Source organism: Rhinatrema bivittatum, chromosome 3 (assembly GCF_901001135.1).
Source record: "Rhinatrema bivittatum chromosome 3, aRhiBiv1.1, whole genome shotgun sequence".
Lineage (NCBI taxonomy): Eukaryota > Metazoa > Chordata > Amphibia > Gymnophiona > Rhinatrematidae > Rhinatrema > Rhinatrema bivittatum.
The window spans coordinates 157390950-157411301 of NC_042617.1; the positions used below are offsets into that span (position 1 = coordinate 157390950).

A 20352-nucleotide genomic window follows, 5' to 3' on the forward strand; every position below is an offset into this window, starting at 1 on the left:
ATCTAAGGGGTAGATTTTCAAAAAACGCGAATAGGCGTACTTTTGCTGGCGCATCAGGCGCAAGCAAAAGTACGCTGGATTTTAGTAGATACGCGCGGAGCCGCGCGTATCCACTAAAATCCTGGATCGGCGCGCGCAAGGCTATCGATTTTGTATAGCCGGCGCGCGCCGAGCCGCGCAGCCTACCCCCGTTCCCTCCAAGGCCGCTCCGAAATCGGAGTGGCCTTGGAGGGAATCCTCTAACGCCCTCCCCTCACCTTCCCCTCCCTTCCTCTACCTAACCCACCCGCCCGGCCCTGTCTACACCCCCCCCTTACCTTTCTCCGGGGATTTACGCCTCCCGGAGGGAGAAGTAAATCCCCGCGCGCCAGCGGGCCTCCTGCGCGCCGGGCCGCGACCTGGGGGCGGGTACGGAGGGCGCGGCCACGCCCCTGGACCGCCCCGGGCCGTAGCCACGCCCCCGTACCCGCCCCCAAAACGCTGCCGACACGCCCCCGAAACGCCGCAACGACCGGGCCCGCCCCCGACACGCCCCCGACACGCCCCCCTCGGAGAACCCCGGGACTTACGCGAGTCCCGGGGCTCTGCGCGCGCCGGTGAGCCTATGTAAAATAGGCTCACCGGCGCGCAGGGCCCTGCTCGCCTAAATCCGCCCGGTTTTGGGCGGATTTAGGCGAGCAGGGCTCTGAAAATCCGCCCCTAATTGTGCACGTACAGAGATATAAGGTCACTGACAGCAGCCCAGAATATGAGAGCTCTGATTGCTACAACAAGAATTCACACCTTATAAAGTTATCTTAAGACATTGATAACAAGCTTTAGACAATTCAATAGTCAGTATATCATACTCAATGGGGTAGATTTTAAAAGAAGCGCGATCAGCCTACTTTTGCTTGCGCATCAGACTCAAGCAAAAGTACGCTGGATTTTAGTAGATACGCTAAAATCCTGGATCGGCGCGCGCAAGGCTATCGATTTTGTATAGCCTGCGCGCGCTGAGCCGCGCTGCCTCCCCCCGTTCCCTCCAAGGCCGCTCCGAAATCGGAGCGGCCTTGGAGGGAACTTTCCTTTGCCCTCCCCTCACCTTCCCCTCCCTTCCCCTACCTAACCCACCCGCCCGGCCCTGTCTACACCCCCCCCTTACCTTTGTCGGGGGATTTACGCCTTCCGGAGGGAGACGTAAATCCCCGCGCGCCAGCGGGCCTGCTGCGCGCCGGGCCGCGACCTGGGGGCGGGTACGGAGGGCGCGGCCACGCCCCCGGGCCGTAGCCACGCCCCGTACCCGCCCCCAAAACGCTGCCGACACGCCCCCGGAACGCCGCGACGACCGGGCCCGCCCCCCGACACGCCCCCCTCCGAGAACCCCGGGACTTACGCGAGTCCCGGGGCTCTGCGCGCGCCGGGAGGCCTATGTAAAATAGGCTTCCCGGCGCGCAGGGCCCTGCTCGCCTAAATCCGCCCGGTTTTGGGCGGATTTAGGCGAGCAGGGCTCTGAAAATCTACCCCAATGGGGCAGATTTTTAAAATTACGCGCGGGGGGGGGGGGTACATTTGTGCGCGGTACCCGGCGCACACAAATGTACACCCGATTTTATAACATGTGCGCGCTGCCACGCGCATGTTATAAAATCCAGGGTCGACGCGCACAAGGGGGTGCACACATTTGCACTTTGGGGTAGATTTTTTAAAAAAGCGCGTTCGCGTTCTTTTGTTTGCGCCGAGCCGCGCAGCCTGTCTCCGTTCCCTCCGAGGCCGCTCCGAAATCGGAGCGGCCTCGGAGGGAACTTTCTTTCGCCCTCCCCTCACCTTGGGGGGCAAAACATCCTACCCCTGGTCCTCTGCCTATGGGGGATATAATCTTAATTCTAGTCCTGCCTAGAGCTGGAGAGAGGGAGATTCCATTCAACCTGGAAGGAATGATCTTGTAAGTATGAATGGAACCAAACCAAAATCAAATCACTGATGTCAATTTCCTTAAAACGTAGGAGTCCACGTCTCAAAGGCTGCACTCATGTCCAACAGGACAATGTGCACTTCCTTGCTATCGTGAGACTGAGTCCTGTACTGTGCCCCCTACAGCAACTAGATTGCATGGCTATAGTGAATTTGTTTTTGAGACAAAATCATTGAGTTAATCATGGACAATTTTCTCAATTTTAGAAAGTATTGGAAGATTGGCCAATAGTTAACTAAAAAAAAGGGGGGGCTTAAAGCTTTTTTTTTTTTTTTAACAGAGGATAAACTCTTGCAACTTATAGTTGCTTGGGCAGAAAACCCGATGATAAGAGAGGGAATTGACAATGGCTAAAATGGGCTTGCCAATCGTAGAGATGAGTCATTCAGAAATCTGGATGTCATTAGCATCGAGTCGGGATATGATAAAATGCAAAGAGCTAAGTAAGAGATTAATACCAGTAGGCATTAATTGGACTTCAAAGTTTGGGAAATACTACTCTAATTATGGAACTGCTCGCCCCAAGAAGGACCGTACCTACTCCTCCTTTCCCAGGATGGGGCAGCAGACACCATCCATAACTGAGACCGGTAACGTCATTCCGTACAGCGTAGGGAGTTCTTCCGTCTCTAACACGTAACGCAGCGAGGCTCTACCCTCTTAACCTTCGCACCCTCCCCGCCTTCTTTTTTTCTCACGTGAGGCGAACCTGCCATTCAGAGCGCAACCTCGGGCGAGTAGCCGGGTGTGCGGCGGGGTTAGAGTTGTCGCGAAATACGAAACGCTGGCGGGTAGCGATAGTGGAGGTCGCCGAGTTATGGGGCCGTAATTGCGAGCGTTGGGATAATTTAAGGCGGGCGCGAGAGTGCAGTGGGTGCCGGTGACGTTGTCGCCACGGGGCCCGTTGGTGGCGCGCGCCGGTGATGCGCTTCCCCGCGCAGGCACCGGCTGTAGGCAGCGCGCGCCGCGCTGAGCGCGGGGGTCCGGGGACTGCTGATGGCGGGAGGCAGTCACCGCCGCCGCTGCTCCGTCTCGCTGCGGTGCCTATGCCGCCCGCGCCTCTAAAGCCGTTGCCGGTCTCGACTCTCACCTCATGACTTGCCGGGGAACGTCCCCGGCCCAGGCTGGTGGCCGCCCTCGCCGTTCCGCCTCCTCGTCACCATCTGCAGGCGGCTGCGGCTCTCCTTTGGCCGGTGGTGGCCCACGCCTCTGGACGGCGCTCTATGACTATGAGGGCAGCGGGGAGGACGAGCTGAGCCTGCGGCGGGGCGACGTAGTGGAGGTGCTCTCTAAGGATGCGGCCATCTCCGGGGATGAGGGCTGGTGGACGGGCCGGATCCGTCAGCGGGTCGGTATCTTCCCCTCCAACTACGTAACCTACAAACCTGGCCGCTACCGCCGGCTTCCCGAGGCCGAGGCTGGGCTTGGTGCGTCCCCGGCGGTGCTGGCACCCGTTGGCGCCGTCCTGGACTCCTTAGTGCGGATCGACTTCGGTCAGCTGGAGCTAAAGGAGATCATTGGCGTGGGCGGCTTTGGCAAAGTGTATCGGGGCACCTGGGCAGGACGGGAAGTAGCCGTGAAAGCGGCCCGGCAGGACCCCGACGAGGACGTGGCCGCTACAGTGGGACATGTGAAGCAGGAAGCCCGGCTCTTCTCCATGCTCAAGCACCCCAATATTATCCAGTTGCAGGGGGTGTGTTTACAGGAGCCCAACCTCTGTCTGGTCATGGAGTACGCCCGCGGGGGCTCTCTTAATCGGGCCCTAGCCGGCCGCAAGATCCCACCCCACATCCTCGTCAACTGGGCTGTGCAGATCGCCTCAGGCATGCTGTACTTACATGAAGAAGCCATCGTACCCATTATCCACAGAGACCTCAAGTCGAGCAATAGTAAGTCACAGGCTGTATCCTCTTTTCTGAACCTTTAACCCCCCCCCCCTTTTTTTTTTTTTTGCTCCTAAATGACTTTTGAGGCAGCTGCCTGGTACCGTTTGCTTAAAGGGGGCTATTTCCAAAACTATGTGATTGTTGCAAGGTCTGAATGGTTTTCGTCGTCGACTTTACACAAGTTCTCTGAGAAAACGCTTTCTATTCTTCTTGTCAACTACCTAAGGAAAATGTGGATTCTTATCTCTTGCAAAAAACAATGCCCTAGTTCTGAGCATGCAAAACTACCTGTGGTATTGCATTTCCTATCCCTGGAAATGCCTTTCTTAGTACTTTATACAAGCCAGATTTAAGATTTTGGCAACTATAGGCATGATCGGAGAGTGGGAAGTGAGAGATCCACACACCCTCCAGAGTCAGTATCATGGCAGTGCCCCTTCAAAGCGGAAGATGGGAGCAGGATCCTCTCTTGCCTTGGTATTTGGTTGCTTGGACAATTGCCTATATTACTATGCTTAAATCCAATTCTGAAAATATGGCTAAACTTTTATGTGCCGGAAGGATAGGGATTTAAAAAAACAAACGAATTTTACTTGTTTAAATAGCTTTTTAAAATTGTTCTCAAGGAAAGAAGAGATGGTGTTGTGACTGTAGGGAATATGAAGAAGCATGGGGTGGCTTCTGACTGGGACAGAGTATCATACTTTTTAATGCAAATTTGAAGGACGTTTGGAAATAGCTTTTTGAGAGGAGCTTAAGGCACTTATCTATGAAAATACACCAAATAGAATGAATGTAACTTTCAGAATAGAGAGATGAATGGGCTTAGCCTGAATTTGGAGACATGCTTATTTACAGGAAAACTAGCAATCCTCAAGCTACTTGCAGTTTCTGCTACATACTGATATCTGTTCTTTGGCATGTATAATGTTTTTATAGGCTCAGCTACAGCTGTAAACTTATCGTACAAAAAGTGCTTCTTAGAACAAAGCATTACATTTTACTTCTCCATTAAAATGAGATATGGAAGTGCAAAAAGATCATTTTATATAGAGTGGAAGGTAAACAGGCTAATTTTGTTTAGTAGCTCTTTCCAAGAAAAATCTTAAAAGCTATTTCAGAACAGGTTATGGGAGTTTTAAAGTAGCTATAAAATATTGTACATAGATGTGTAACTATAGTACTCTGAAAACATTGATGGTTAAGCTCTTCATAGCACTGACACATACTTGTTGATTATCTGTACTAGTGGTGACCTTTAACCATTTTTTTCGGGCTTTTTGAAAATAGGTAAAATATTCCTGTGGTATTTTGGTAATGACGGAAGGATAGTTCTTATAACAGTACACAAGTTCTGACTAATGAAACATTTCCTTATTTATTTAATATATATTTCTATACCGGACTTCACGAATGGAATTCACATCAGGCCTATATTTTCAGTAGTTATGCTTTTTTTTTTTTTTTTTTAAATTACTGTACTTCAGAGATTACAAAGTTTTTAAAATCAGAATGTGGCTATGAATATCAGGTCTTTGGGTTTATGGATTTCAGTAAGCTGAAAACTACAAATTACTTCCTTTATCTCTGTGGATGGGTAGGAGCTTTGTAATATTTACTAGGATGCCAACTCTGGGTTTTTAATGCTATTGTAAGTTTCCTCCCCTAATTGGCCACAGTAATTTGTTTTTCATACATTCAGAAAATATTTTTTTAAAACAATGCAGGTAAACAAGTGTCTATAAAAAGCATGTTTGAAAACTGTCCCTCTCCTCTCCCAAGTGTGTGGGTAAACGTACATACACTGTTAAGTGCATGTGCTTCTGTCCGTTGAGGAGGCGGGGGTGGGGGAGAAGGGGCAGTGTATACATAAGAGATGCCATGCTGGGTCAGACTATGGGCTATTGAACCCATCATCCTTTGGCAGCCTTTAGTGCAGGTCACAAGTACCTGTTGAGTCCCAAAATGTTTTTTCTTCCTACTCACTCCCAGGGATAGCAATGATTTTCCCTTATCTAACTGGCTAATGTTCTGTGGACTATTCCTCCAGGTACTTATCCAATCCTCTTAAACCTCATGCTAGTAGTCTTGAGTACATGATCTGACTTGATTGTACATTGAATGAAAGTACTTTCTGTGATTGTTTTAAAATTGCTGATGTGCTTTCATGTGAAAACTTTGCACCTATTTCAAACCAGATGCAAAGTACTCGTTTCCCTGCCTACCTATATTTTCAAGGGATGCTGTGTGTGCAGTTTCCATTTGAAAGTTAGCTTTCAGGCCTATGTGTACATTGCACCCACAGGATTGTAAGCTCCTTAGCTTGTTTTAAAATTGCCCACTCAATTATGTTGTCATTTTGTGGAAAAATGTATTTAGAAAATTCAAATGCCTGCAGGATGGGTCCTACTCACTTGCCTGTCTTGACACTTTAAACTGTCTCTGGTACTCGTGATTACAAGTTGCAACAGACTCTAAGAACTTTTTTTGTATGCTGGCCCTACATTACCTGCCAGCTTGAGAGAGAAGATTTGAAGTATTTTAGAATTTAAAGGCATATTTTAGAGAAGCATATAAGTAACATGCCTCAATTTTACTGCTTTTGATTATAGGGTTTTTTTTGTTTTTTTACTATCTAATTTTTATGAACGTTACCACGACAACAGGGTTGGAAAAGTGTGGAATATAATTTTGTATTAAATGACTTTAATCTATGTAGTGGATCATATACTTTATCCTATTTGCTAAGGAATCCTCCTAGTAAAACAATTTATTAATTAGAACTTTAAATTGTTTGCCAGTTTATTGGTAACAAATGTAATTCATGCAATGTAGGTGAAATATGTTAATTTAACTTATTTTCCATAAGTCTGGCTGGTGCTTGCTGTGTGATGGAGTTGTAACACTTGAATCTGATTCTGAGGCAGTCTTTGCTTCAGTGTTTACTAATGAGGATGTTGGGGAGATACCAGTTCCGGAGATGGTTTTCAGGGGTGATGAGTCAGACGAACTGAATGAAATCACTGTGAACCTGGAAGATGTAGTAGGCCAGATTGATAAACTAAAGAGTAGCAAATCACCTGGACCGGATGGTATGCATCCTAGAGTACTGAAGGAACTAAAAAATGAAATTTCTGATCTATTAGTTAAAATATGTAAGCTATCATTAAAATCATCCATTGTACCTGAAGACTGGAGGGTGGCCAATGTAACCCAAATATTTAAAAAAGGCTCCTTGGGTGGTCCGGGTAACTATAGACCAGTGAGCATATAGAAAGTCATGGTTTAATGGAACACAGTCAACATGGATTTACCCAAGGGAAGTCTTGCCTAACAAATCTGCTTCATTTTTTTTTTGAAGGGGTTAATAAACATGTGGATAAAGGTGAACCGGTAGATGTAGTGTATTTGGATTTTCAGAAGGTGTTTGACAAAGTCCCTCATGAGAGGCTTCTACGAAAACTAAAAAGGGATAGGAGGCGATGTCATTTCGTGGATTACAAACTGGTTAAAAGATAGGAAACAGAGCAGGATTAAATGGTCAATTTTCTCAGTGGAAAAGGGTAAACAGTGGAGTGCCTCAGGGATCTGTACTTGGACTGGTGCTTTTCAATATATATATAAATGATCTGGAAAGGAAATCAAAGTGAGGTTATCAAATTTGCAGATACAAAATTATTCAGAGTACTTGTATCACAAGTCTGCTTGTGATTTATTACAGGAGGACCTTGCAAGACTGGAAGATTGGGCACCCAAATGGTAGATGAAATTTAATGTGGACAAGTGCAAAGTGTTGCATATAGGGAAAAATAAACCTTGCTGTAGTTACACGATGTTAGGTTCCATATTAGGAGCTACCACCCAAGAAAAAGATCTAGGCATCACAGTGGATAATACTTTAAAATCATCAGCAGTCAAAAAAAGAAACAGAATGTTAGGAATTATTAGGAAGGGAATGGTTAATAAAACAGAAAATGTCATAATGCCTCTATCGCTCCATGGTGAAGACCGCACCTTGAATACTGTGTACAATTCTGGTCGCCGCATCTCAAAAAAGATATAGTTGCGATGGAGAAGGTACAGAGTAGGGCAACCAAAATGATAAAGGGGATGGAACAGCTCCGCTATGAGGAAAGGCTGAAGAGGTTAGGGCTGTTCAGCTTGGAGAAGAGACAGCTGAGGGGGGATATGATAGAGGTCTTTAAGATCATGAGAGGTCTTGAACGAGTAGATCTGACTCGGTTATTTACACTTTTTTGAATAATAGGACTAGGGGGTATTCCATGAAGTTAGCAAGTAGCACATTTAAGACTAATTGGAGAAAATTCTTTCACTCAATGCACAATAAAGCTCTGGAGTTTGTTGCCAGAGGATGTGGTTAGTGCAGTTAGTGTAGCTGGATTCAAAAAAGGTTTGGATAAGTTCTTGGAGGAGAAGTCCATTAACTGCTATTAATCAAGTTGACTTAGGGAATAGCCACTGCTATTAATTGCATCAGTAGCATGGGATCTTCTTAGTGTTTGGGTAATTGCCAGGTTCTTGTTGTCTGGTTTGGCCTCTGTTGGAAACAGGATGCTGGGCTTGATGGACCCTTGGTCTGACCCAGCATGGCAATTTCTTATGTTCTTATATAAAGGCTGTTACAATAGTCTGACACCAAACTGTAGCAGCCTGTATTACTTATCTAAATAGATCCTGAGGAGGCATATACTCAAAGGTCTTAATTTTAAGCTTGTGGAAGGCAGCTTTAGAGACTTTTAATTTGTGATTTAAAAGAATCTGGAATCTAAAATTACCCCCAAATTTTGCACCTATGAAGTACAGTAATTGCTATCCTGATCCCGTCATATTGTAAATAGGTAAGAATACACCTTGAGAGGGCCTGACTCATCTACAGGAGAGTAGTCTTCTGCAGATTTAAAACTAGCCTGTTACCATGTAACCAAATATAACCAGTTTGTAAGCTTCTTTCAGGGAGTGAGATTTGCTATCTTCAGAGCAGGGTATATAAAACTGAATGTTGTCCAGATAGATAAAATAGGACATACCTAATGACTTCAAAATGCTGTCCAAAGGGTATAGGTAAATATTAAAAAGAACTAAGGATAGGGCCAAGTTTTGTGGTACTCCAGGATTGGATAAGTTCTTGGAGGAGATGTCCATTATCTGCTATTAATTAAGTTGACTTAGAAAATAGCCACTGCTATTAATTGCATCAGTAGCATGGGATCTTCTTAGTGTTTGGGTAATTGCCTGGTTCTTGTGGCCTGGATTGGCTACTGTTGGAAACAGGATGCTGGGCTTGATGGACCCTTGGTCTGACCCAGTATGGCTTGTTCTTAAGAAAAATATTTCTTCCCCTTATTGTCAAAGATTTGAACCAGGATAATAAACCATCCAGGCCAGGGGTGGGCAATTCCGGTCCTCGAGGGCTGCAAACCAGTCGGGTTTTCAGGATATCCTTAATGAATATGCATGAGAGAGACCTTCATACACACTGCCTCAGTTGTATGCAAATCTATTTCATGCATATTCATTAGGGGTATCCTGAAAACCCGACTGGTTTGCAGCCCTTGAGGACCGGACTTGCCCACCCCTGATCCAGGCCTATATTACCAAGGCGAGATATCAGAAGCTCTTGACTCATAGTATCAAAAGTACTAAATTGCCTGACTTCCCCCGCTCTGACTATATAGGAAATCCAAAAGAGAAAGCAGTAAGATCTTGTTGCTTCATGTTTTTCTGAATCCAAATTGTTCAAGTACATTATAGGCTTCCAATAATTCATCAAGGTCCAGCTATACACGTTTTTTCCAAAATTTTTCCTAATGACTGCAGAGTAGAAATTGGATGAAGATTGATTGCTCAAGGGGAAGTGTCCAATCTTTTTGTACAGACCTACAGTGGCTAATTTCAGTAATTCCAGGACATAAATCTTTAATGGAAGGTTATCTGCCTTATATCATGTTCAGTCTTTCCCCTTTATTAGACAAAATGGGTGCGATCCAGCTGAGAATGTATAGATTTTTTCTTCTCAATAACATCTGAGATACCTCTTGCAGTCAGTTTAAGCCATATTTCTTCAGTGGCTGAAGACAGTGAGCTATCGAATGTACATTCATTACTGATGGAAAGCTGTGATTGCTGAATTTTTTTGAGGTAAAGATATGAAAAATACAATTTGATCACAGCCAGGAAATTGGTGAATATGAGTGGTCTAGCAATCAGGCAGGGAACAGTGGCAAATAGTTTGTGGTTAATTCAACTAATTTTTGTATTTTTAACAAGTCATCACTTTTTGGCAATCAAGCTTATAAGTTCTCAACAACTGCGTTTTTGATATCTTAGCACTACTTTTATTTTTTCTCCATCTCCTCTCAGCCCAAGAGACGTTTTTTGGTTTGTCAAGTCATGAGAATACCAGGGACAACCTAGAATTACATCTTTTGTGCACCTCCCTATGGGGAGCTAATTTATCATAAACTATGGTCAGTTGAATACCATTTATTAATCCTCTTCCTATACTTACCATTTCACTATTGTTGTTGTTTTTTCTTGCAACTATGTATAATTTATCTGATTTTTGTTTGATTTTGTAAACCGTTGTGATGGCTAAACCGAATGACGGTATACAAAAACGAATAAATAAATAAATAACTAGCAGTTACACTAGCTTCATCTCTCAGCTGCTTCCAACATCCAATTATAAAAGTCCTTTGTGACATACAATCTACTTTTCTACTTTGAGCATCACACTGGGACTGTAAAGCATTATCAGTTACCTGAAAAAGGATACGTGAGAGAGCTGTCCGGAGCAATTTCAATATACAAAGCTGCGAGACTGATAAGGCCCAATTTTCATGACACAAGATCAGGTCTATAAGAACATGCCATACTGGGTCAGACCAAGGGTCCATCAAGTCTAGTATCCTGTTTCCAACAGTGGCCAATTCAGGCCATAAGAACCTGGCAAGTACCCAAAAACTTATGGCCTGGATTGGCCACTGTTGGAAACAGGATGCTGGGCTTGATGGACCCTTGGTCTGACCCAGTATGGCATGTTCTTATGTTCTTAACTGTCTATCCCATGCTACTGATGCTGGTAATAGCAGTGGCTATTTTCTAAATCAACTTAATAGCAGGTAATGGACTTCTCCAAGAACTTATTCAAACCTTTTTTAAACCCAGCTTCACTAACCAAATCTCCTGGCAAAAATGTTGCGTGAAAAAGAACTTTCTCCAGTTAGTTTTAAATGTGCTACATGCTAACTTCATGGAGTGCCCCCTAGGCCTTCTATTTTCTGAAAGAGTAATAAGCAATTTACTTTTACTCAATCTAGACCTCTCATGATTTTAAACACCTCTATCATATCCCCCGCCCCCTCAACTGTCTCTTCTCCAAGCTGAACAGTCCTAACCTCTTTAGTCTTTACTCACTGGGGATCTGCCTCATGTTGGGGCACAAATCAGCTACTTCCATTGACAACCTCTTGCTCTTATTGCTTTACACATTTTTATTACATGAGACCCATATTGGCACAGAAATGGATGAATTCAAAACACAGCCATATTTGGCAATGTCTAAACCAATGAGGCATGAATTCAATGATCTATCATAAGTACCGAGTTGGACTATTTGCAACATAATGGACTAAAGGGAGACCCATGATTATATCTAAGCACCATTAATACAGTGAATTGATAAATGGAAGCTATGTATTACACTTTCCTTTAACAGTGGTGTATACTAGTTGATGTGCATTTAAGGATCATTATTAGTTTTGTCCAGATTAGGTGCTAACGTTCAAAATAAATTGTGGCTCTTCTAAATCTTTTACATAGGAGTAAATGTCGTCAAACTAATTGCACATGATATCTTTTATTGGACTAACTTAATATATTTGACTAGCTTTCAAGAGCTATGCCTTGGCAGGTCAATGCAAAAATTATGAAGGAGAGCATAGCTCTCCGGCTAGTCAGAAATATGTTTAGTCCAATTTTGAAAGGTATCACCTACAAATTGTCAAGTGAACTCAATTAGGTACCGAAAAGGTTAGGCTAAACAACCAATATTCACTCAAAATAAGATAATTACAAAAGAAAAACAAGGAGGAATATATCTAAAATTATATACGATCAAAATACATTTTTATTAATATATATCATCTTTTTATATTCAGAACCCGCTGGTCAATAATACTTGGGGATAACAGAAAGCTATCCATACCTTGAACAAACCTGATACGGGCCCATGTTGCATCTCAACTGAGGCTTCCTCACTGTAATTCACAACCACCAAACCGAAACTGACAAAACACACCATTTGCTACACTTGTGCAGTGCTGGTGGAGGAACTTGCCTGTACTATGTGAGATTTTTTAAAATTCCTTTTGGTTACATTTCTATAATTTGCTTTTTGAAATGGATTGTTCATTTTGCTAGTGGTGTATGGCGTGTTCTGTCAGTTTCAGCTTGATAGTTGTGAGTTCCCCTGAGGAAGCTTTGGTTGAGGCGAAATATGGGCCCATGTTGGGTCAGATTTTATTGTATGTGAGCAGATTTAGAATCTACGGAACTGTGCTAAAATGGTTCGCATCTTATCAGATCGTCAACATTAATTATAAATTGATAGCAAAACTTCACAATGGCAGATGGTAAGTAGTGGTGTCCTGCAGGGCTCCTCATTGTTGGCTGTTCTTTTTAACCTTTATTTGGCACCTATTACTAAGATCCTCACTGGGCTCTGTGATGTCTATTGTTTTATAACAAGGTTCAGTCATCTTGGTCTGATACCACTGTCATTCTCAAGGTTTGTACTTCTCCCATCAAGGCCCGGCTAACCCACAGCAAGCTTACTTTAAATTTGAAGGAAACAGAGTTACTGGTTCATCATTTAGCTAATCCATCAATTCTATCATCACCTTGTATTGTCAATATTTTGTTGCCAATCTCCCCACATGTAAAAAAAAAATCTTGGAGTCTGGATTGATTTCAGTTTGAAATCAAAGCTATTATAAAATGTGGCTTCAACAAACTAAGAGTTGTACAAGGTTTAAAATCTTTATTTCCTAGCATGTAGATGGATGGACTCAGGACCAGTGGGTTTATGCTCCCCTGCCAGCAGATGGAGACTGAGCAAGCTGATGTCACAGTATACATAACCCTGAGGTGACCTCAGCCTGCCAATATTCTCAATCTCCAGCAGTTAGTGGATGTGCATCTCCCTGTGGGGATTGCTTTGAGCTTTTTGAAAGGAGAAATTTGTAAGTCTAAACTCAGGATAAGAAAGCCCTGCTCTCCTGCAGTGATAGCTACCCCCAGTTGAGAATTCCTGAGGCAATTGCTGTGGTCCCTCAGAGGTGTGTCTTGGTTTAGTAACTGGGTTTTCCGGCATGGACTTAGCTGCTTGTTCAGCTGAAAGGCAGCGCTTGCAGGAGGCTGAGTGCGGTGGTGATGGCAGATGACCTCTTCCCCCCGCAGCCAGAGACTGCCTCTGTACTCATCTGGTAAGCGCTGAGCTCAGGTAAGGTTAAAAAAAAAAATTACCTGAATCAAGAGACAGGGGTTTCAGGATTTCTTCCAGTCTCCGTTCTCTGCATGCCTTGCCGATATTCGTTCCCACTCTCGTTGGGGAACTGGGCAGCCTGGCGGGTTGAGCGACCCCAGGTGGGCTAGGCCCCGTACTTAGGCTTTTTTCTTGCACGCCACGTGGTAGGTCTCGGCGGCAGTTTTCGCATGCTCTTGTGCATGTTCTGCTGCCCTCTATAGGCCGTCGGTGTGCACAGTGTGTCTGCTGTGCACAGGCATTGTGCGCTCAGTTTTTGGATGCACTTTTTACGTGCACAAACTTTTTTTTTTTTTTTTTTGTGCGCTTAACTTGGCACACAGATTGTTCATACGCCTTGCTACGCTTTTTTTGGACACACTTCATTTTTGAGCGCGAGTCGTTCCAATGCATGTTTACTGCAGTGATGGTGCCAGTAAGCAAGAAGCCCAAGTGTCTTCCTATTTGTGTTGCCTGTCATATTAGGGCTTCTCTGCCTGACCTGGCTTCTAACCTGTTTCATCTGTGCTCAGTTGTTCAGGGAGAGTTGTCTTCCTCGAATTTTGCTAAACCTAATTCCTCTGCTGGTGAGGGCAGTTCTGTGGGACCACCTCCAGTTCCTTCTGGGCTTGGGCTAGACCCGGCTGCTTTTTTCTTGGGTGTAATTTTATCAAGGCTTACAAGTCTTTCTTCAGGCACAGCCCTTCACTTCCACCATTTCTGTCCAGTTGGACCCTCAGCTGATGGCTCCCCCCCTTCCAGTCATATGCTTAAGTGCCACGGGTCGCCCTGACTTCCTGCGGATATTCCTGACAGGAATCCGGATGGCACTACTGATGATCCTGATTCCCTGGAAAGGGGAAATTCCTCCAGGGCTGGAACCATATTGAACCATGTTGTGGTTCTTTCATAAAGATGAACTGCTGGCCCTGATTTTCCAGACCTTGAAACAACTGGGTGCTACTGGTTCAGATGCTAGGTCAGAGCCGAGGAAGAATCCCATTTTGGTTTCCTTACATAAAGCCTCTTGGTTTTTTCCCAATGATGGACGCCATCCAGGAATTGATTGACCTGGCATGGGATGCCCCAGAGGCAAATTTTAAAGGGGGTCGGAGGTTGGAAGATTTGGACCCCCTGGATCTGGCTGTGAGAGCATTTGCATTTTCCCCAAAGTGGATGTTCTGGTATGGTGCCGTGTTTAAGCGGCGCGACTATCCCTGTAGAGCAGCGGTTCTCAACCTATGGGTCGCGACCCCGGCGGGGGTCGAATGCCCAAAACGCAGGGGTCGCGCGCTCCCGGTCTCTCCCGCTGCCGTTGCCGCCGGGCTGTCAGCACGTTCAAGCCCAGCGGGAACGGCAGCGGCGCTAGAAGAAGCTCTGCACCCGCGGCTGGGCCTTTTCTTCTTCCTGCGCCTGCCCCCCCCCCTCCCGTGACCCGGAACAGGAAGTGAATCGTGGTGCGCGGGAAGGAGAGAGAGCCGCGTGAAAAAGTAGCAGCGGCGGCTGCAGCATCGGCCCCCGAGCAGTTGAAGCAGCCGGTAATGGAGAAAGGAGAGAGCAGCACGAGCCTCCCGCGGCCGATGGGATTCTTCTTTCTTGGCCAGCGAGGCTGCTGCAGCTCCCATTTGTGCTCGGGGGAGAAGAGGAAGTGAGTGAGAGAAAGAGAGAGAAGCAGCCAGCCAGCCTGTGTGTGATTGACTGGTCAGAGAGCTGATGTGTGTGTATGTGAGAGACAATGAAAGTGATTGCTCAGGGAGATGACTGATGTGTGTGTGAGAGTGTGAGACATTAGTCAGGGAGGTGACTGATGTGTGTGTGTGAGAGAGAGAAAAAGCATGGAAGGGAGAAGTCTGGGTATGTGAGAAAGCATGGGCGTAAGAAGCCTGGTGTTGTGGGGGTGAAAGAAAGCATGGGAGTGAGAAACCAGGGTGAGTGTGCATGCATGAGAGAGAGAGACTGCTTGGTAAGGTGATGGTGTGTGTGAGAGAAAAAGACTGGTGTGTGTGTGTGAATGTGAGAGAAAGTGATTATGGGAATGAGAAGCCTGTGCATGTGGAGAGAACAAGCATGGGAGTGAGAGACTGGTGAGTGTGTGTGTGTGAGAGAGAGAGAGACAGAGAAAGTGATTATGAGAGTGAGAAGCCCATATATGTAAGTAGAACACGGGAGTGGGAAGCCTGTGTGTGTGTGTGTGTATGGCATGAGAGAAACTGTTCAGGAAGGTGACTGGTGTGTGTGTGTGTGAGAAAGTGATTATGAGAGTGAGAAGCCCGTATATGTAAGTAGAACACGGGAGTGGGAAGCCTGTGTGTGTGTATGGCATGAGAGAAACTGTTCAGGAAGGTAACTGGTGTGTGTGTACCAAAGACTGTTTGGGAGATGATTGGTGTGTGAGAGACAGAAACTGGTCATGGGGGCATGACTGGTATGGTGTGTGTGTGTGAGAGACATGGGCACTAAGGAAGAGGACCATAAGTATAGAGCTTAGCTTCTACTGCTGCTTCTGGTGAGTGCCACGGCCTGCAGGGAAGGGGAGTAGGAGAGCTGCTGGAGGGGGTAAGTAAAGGTGGCTTTTTAAGTTTATTTTTCTTGACTGCCATTTTAATTGTGTGATGTCTGCTTTTTTGAAATATTTTATTGGTGTTTGGAGAATGTTTAATAGTTTTTATGCGTTTTTAATTGTTGGATGTTCATAGCTGTTTTGAAACATTTATTCTGCTTATTAGTATAGTATAGTTTTACAATTATTTCTGTGTGGGGATCTATAGCTGCTTGCTAGTTCTGTTTTCCTAATAAGAGGTGTATTGGTTTTTAGGACCTGATTTAATATTTGTAGTGTTGCCTTTTCATAGATAGGGTTGCTCCTGTTTGAGTGTATTCCATAATACAGGTGTAACTGTGTGCGGATTAGTTTATGTGCATTACTACAGATCCTGGGAGTATGTTAGGTCGGTTCTGTGTCTGTTACCGAGATGAGATATTTTGCTAGCATGTAAGCGTTTGTATCGGTCTTATTTGTTGTGTTTTCTCAGAGGACATGCATTGGTGGTAAACTGCTGTCTTTTCATAAGTAGGGCTATTGAGCCTGGAAATAGAAGGAGTTTGAGTTGCTGTTACTGAGATGTCACTAGAACCAGAATATCTTTTTTGTAGGGTGAGTTGTATGGGGAATGTCATAATTCTGCTTTACATCCATTATTGTGGGTCAGGGGGGTTCCTGTGGATACAAACTGTACTTTTACATCTAGCCCCGTGACGATCATGGGTCAGTGTGCCATGCATGTGAGAACCTATGGTGAGTTGAGTTACATTCACATTATAAATGTCATAATTAAATGATAAGTGTGCACTAAAATCCAACCCCATCCATAACCCCGCCCCCATATGACCAAAGCCCCGCCCTCACCCCACCCTCACGGGGCGAGGGCGGGGCGAGGGGTCACCGCAACATGAGGAACTGTATTGCGGGGTCACGGCATTAGAAAGGTTGAGAACCACTGGTCTACACTAAGGAAAACGAAATGATCAGGTAAGTAATTTCTCCATTACACTCCTCCTGATTTTCATACTATTGTCCAGGCATTTATCCTTTCACTCATTGATTTATTGTAACACTGTCCTTTTAGGCCTCTCTGCATATAGTTTAATGGCATTACAACTATTATAGAACACAGTATTACCAGTACTAAGATTTGGGAGCATATTTCCCCAATTTTGAGACCTACATTGGCTGCCCATTCGGCAGCATATCCTTTAAAAGATTATGCATCATCACAGCTGCTTTTTTTTTGGATTCTTTTCCTTGGGCAAATTCCTTATTGAAAATCTGTTTCCTCTTGTGCTGTTAGATCCTTAAGTAGAGGTCTCTTTGATGTATTGTTACATAAAATGGCAAGAATTGATATTACTTGTGAGAGCATTTTCTGTAGCTACTCCTGAAATTTGGAATAGCTTGCTTGCCCTTTGATTTGCAGCTAGAAACCTGTCCAGAGCAATTTAAGTCCTTATTAAAGGTATGTTTATTTTGTCTTTTATGTACTTTCATAAGACAGTCTGTTTAAGTTTATATAATTTTATTTCATGATTATCATTTTGTGATCTTATTTCTTATTACCTCATTTTCATGATTTTTGAATAATTTTAATGCTGTTTTATTTACTTTTATTAATGTTTTACTGTAAATCCTTTTGAGTTTCAGCATTAGGAGATAATCTATTACAAATTTATGTATTATTGACCAGTGGGTTGGTTTAAGAGAGGCCTGCCAGAAGTCTTCCATAAGTACTACTGATTATCTACCAGTCCATCACTAGTTAAATCTCCAGAAGCCCTATACAAACAGTCTAATTGCAGTGGGGTCATAATTTATATTTCTGTGGGTTTAGCTGATTTGTTTGATTAAAGGGTACTGTTTTGGAATTTTTTTAGGGGTTGGGTTTTTTTTTTTTTTTTTTGGATAGTTCTGTTTTGGGAGGTGTTTGTGGGGTTTGGGGTAATTTGTGTTATATGGAGAAAGGGTATTGGGTTGATTTTGTGTCTTTTTTTTTTTTTTTTAATTTTGTAGATGTTTATATAATGGGTGGGGTTCTGGTCATGTGTTGGTTATATTTTATATATGTATAAGTCTGAATGTAAAATTTCTTGTGATGTATAAATACAAGTTTTTATTGTATATAATTTTCATACATTCCCCCTTGTTTTTGTTTTGTGATTGAGTGATCCAACATGGCAGCTGCTAATCTTTTGAAATTATAATTGACGTGCACATGGGGCTGTGATTCATTGATGCGAGTTTACCATGCTTTTGGTACTGACTACTCTTGTATATTGTATTTGATGTATATATGATAGATCACTAAAACTGAGTCCTTAAAGATTATACTCTGGATGCTGAGTGAATGAAATACTCATAGCACAAATGCCTACAGTTTATTAAGTTTAACTGGCTTCTAAAAATGCCAGCTGTAAATTCTGTGGAACAGTAAAATCAAGTAGCTCATGGTTGAATAGGTAAGCTAAGTACAAGGTTATAAAGGCTTATTGTAATGGAACAAAGCAAACAGGGCAAAAATCTCTGCCAAAGTGGTCACAAAAGGATGGTCAAGCATGCATTGCTAGGTTACCAGGCCACAAGAATTTGCAAAGCAATGGGGAGGGGGTTGTGACAATGTTTTGTTGAATTTAGCCTTGTGTCTCCCTTCTAAAAGTCTAATATTTTCCTTGTATTATGATCTGAAGTAAAAGTTTGAAGTGCTGTAATTCTTGTGCCCCGTGTGAGAGTGATACTTTATTTGAGGTCAGCTCATGCTACCTATATTGCACTGAGCTATTTGTGGTTTCAGTCAGTGAATATAAAACAAGGAATTTCAGGAATTCTACTGAAGGCATTTGAATTGGAATCAAGAACAAAGGGGCTTTTCATTTAATTACTAAAGCACATCATTAATTTAAAATTTTTGTTTAATATTAAACCTAAGGTCTTGCCCTGTATATAAATTTTTTGTGATGGTAGCTGATTCTTCTGTATGAAATGTGTAGTGTTATGAGAATTTATTTTAAGCTTAAAGATAGTATGAAATGGAGTGGATTTATTTTGTTTATAAAATAGAGGTAATTTACCGATACAGATAAACAATGACCCAATCTTTAATATTTAAACTGTACTTTTTTTTCTTCTCCTCTGTATTTTCGGAGGCCATGGGGATATTATCTTTTCTGGAGAACAGGGTAACAACTGTATTCCCTCAGATGTCTTGATACCTTGAAATTTTTTTTCCTTTCTGGTTTAGCCTCAGTGAGGGAATGAAATTGGACTGTTTTACTTGCATGTGGCATACATAGTTTGCATGCAGTATGTTTGTCTAAAATGTGCCTGTCCAATTTATTTTCTGTCACTAAGCAGGCTGAATGCTTAATACCTGTCCATTTTTTTCCCCCCTCAGGCAAGGACGTATTTGTTCTCTCCGTGTCTCTTCAATTTTTTTTCTGTTCCTCTTTCTTTATCGCGTTGGCGATCCCCCCAAACAGCACTTTTCAGTGCTACAATGTCAGGCCCCAAGAAACCTGGCGTTTAAATATTGTCAGTGTGGATACACAATGTCAGTTACTGTCAACCAAAATTACTGTTATATTTGCCTAGGGTCCAGATCATGACCAGGCAAAATGTAAGGATTGCGGCCACATGTCTCCCATCGAGGTGCTCTGGGGCATAAATAGTCTTCTCATGGGGTAGCCAGGAGGACCTCTTCAGAAGAGCCAAGGGGAAAGAAACATTAGATTTCTTCAGAGCCTGAGATCACTACGGCACCTAAGGTGCCCAAATCTGTTCTGAAGCAACCCAAAGGGGATACATCGGTGCCATCGGAAGATCTATGCCTGACTGAGGTTCAAGATGCGTTGAAGACATCCAAAGAAGCATGCCAAAGCGCGCCTGATGCATCTTCGTGGGCCTTGACGCATCAGCGCAGGCCACAGTGCACATAGACAGAACATGTAGCGCATCCTACCAAGCATTGCGCATCGATGCAGACTAGTCACAATAAATGCGGCGCAGTTTCGATGCACACTAAGCATTTATCGACACATGCATCGCAAAAATCAAGAACTCGATTGGCAGAGTCGAATCTTCTTTACCATCTACACATAGATATAAGCACAGGTTTCCAATCTACCCTATGGACCCCTTCCTGGAGATACTATCTCAACCCCCCTGGGACTCTCCTCTTGACTCTGTTCCGATTAATTCTCGATAGGCTTCATCGCCAGAGGGACCACTCTGTGTGTTCTGGCTTATCTTCCCACTCACACCTGCAGCGTTTCTTAATTCAGGAAGAGCTCTCACCCAAAGTTAGACCACCTGATCAGGAACGGGGATCCTGGAAGCTGCAACTGTCCACAGAAATTTTATCTGCAAAGGTAAATCCTCGGAAGATGTTCTTGTTCCCCTCAAGAGGAGTGGCACCATTCCA

The 20352-nt window shown here is 44.0% G+C and overlaps 1 protein-coding gene across 4 annotated transcripts in view; it reads left to right on the forward strand.

Annotated features, from left to right (window-relative positions):
* The first annotated feature begins 2567 nt into the window (after nucleotides 1-2567).
* Nucleotides 2568-20352, forward strand: part of MAP3K21 (mitogen-activated protein kinase kinase kinase 21) — a 211103-nt gene continuing 193318 nt past the window's right edge. The window contains exon 1 of one of the 4 annotated variants that reach the window (XM_029593872.1): nucleotides 2568-3843. In XM_029593872.1, coding sequence (XP_029449732.1) covers nucleotides 3048-3843 — 796 coding nt within the window. In that variant the 5' untranslated portion in view covers nucleotides 2568-3047. The remainder of the gene's footprint in view (nucleotides 3844-20352) is intronic. The other 3 variants (XM_029593871.1, XM_029593869.1, XM_029593870.1) reach the window with 3 other exon arrangements.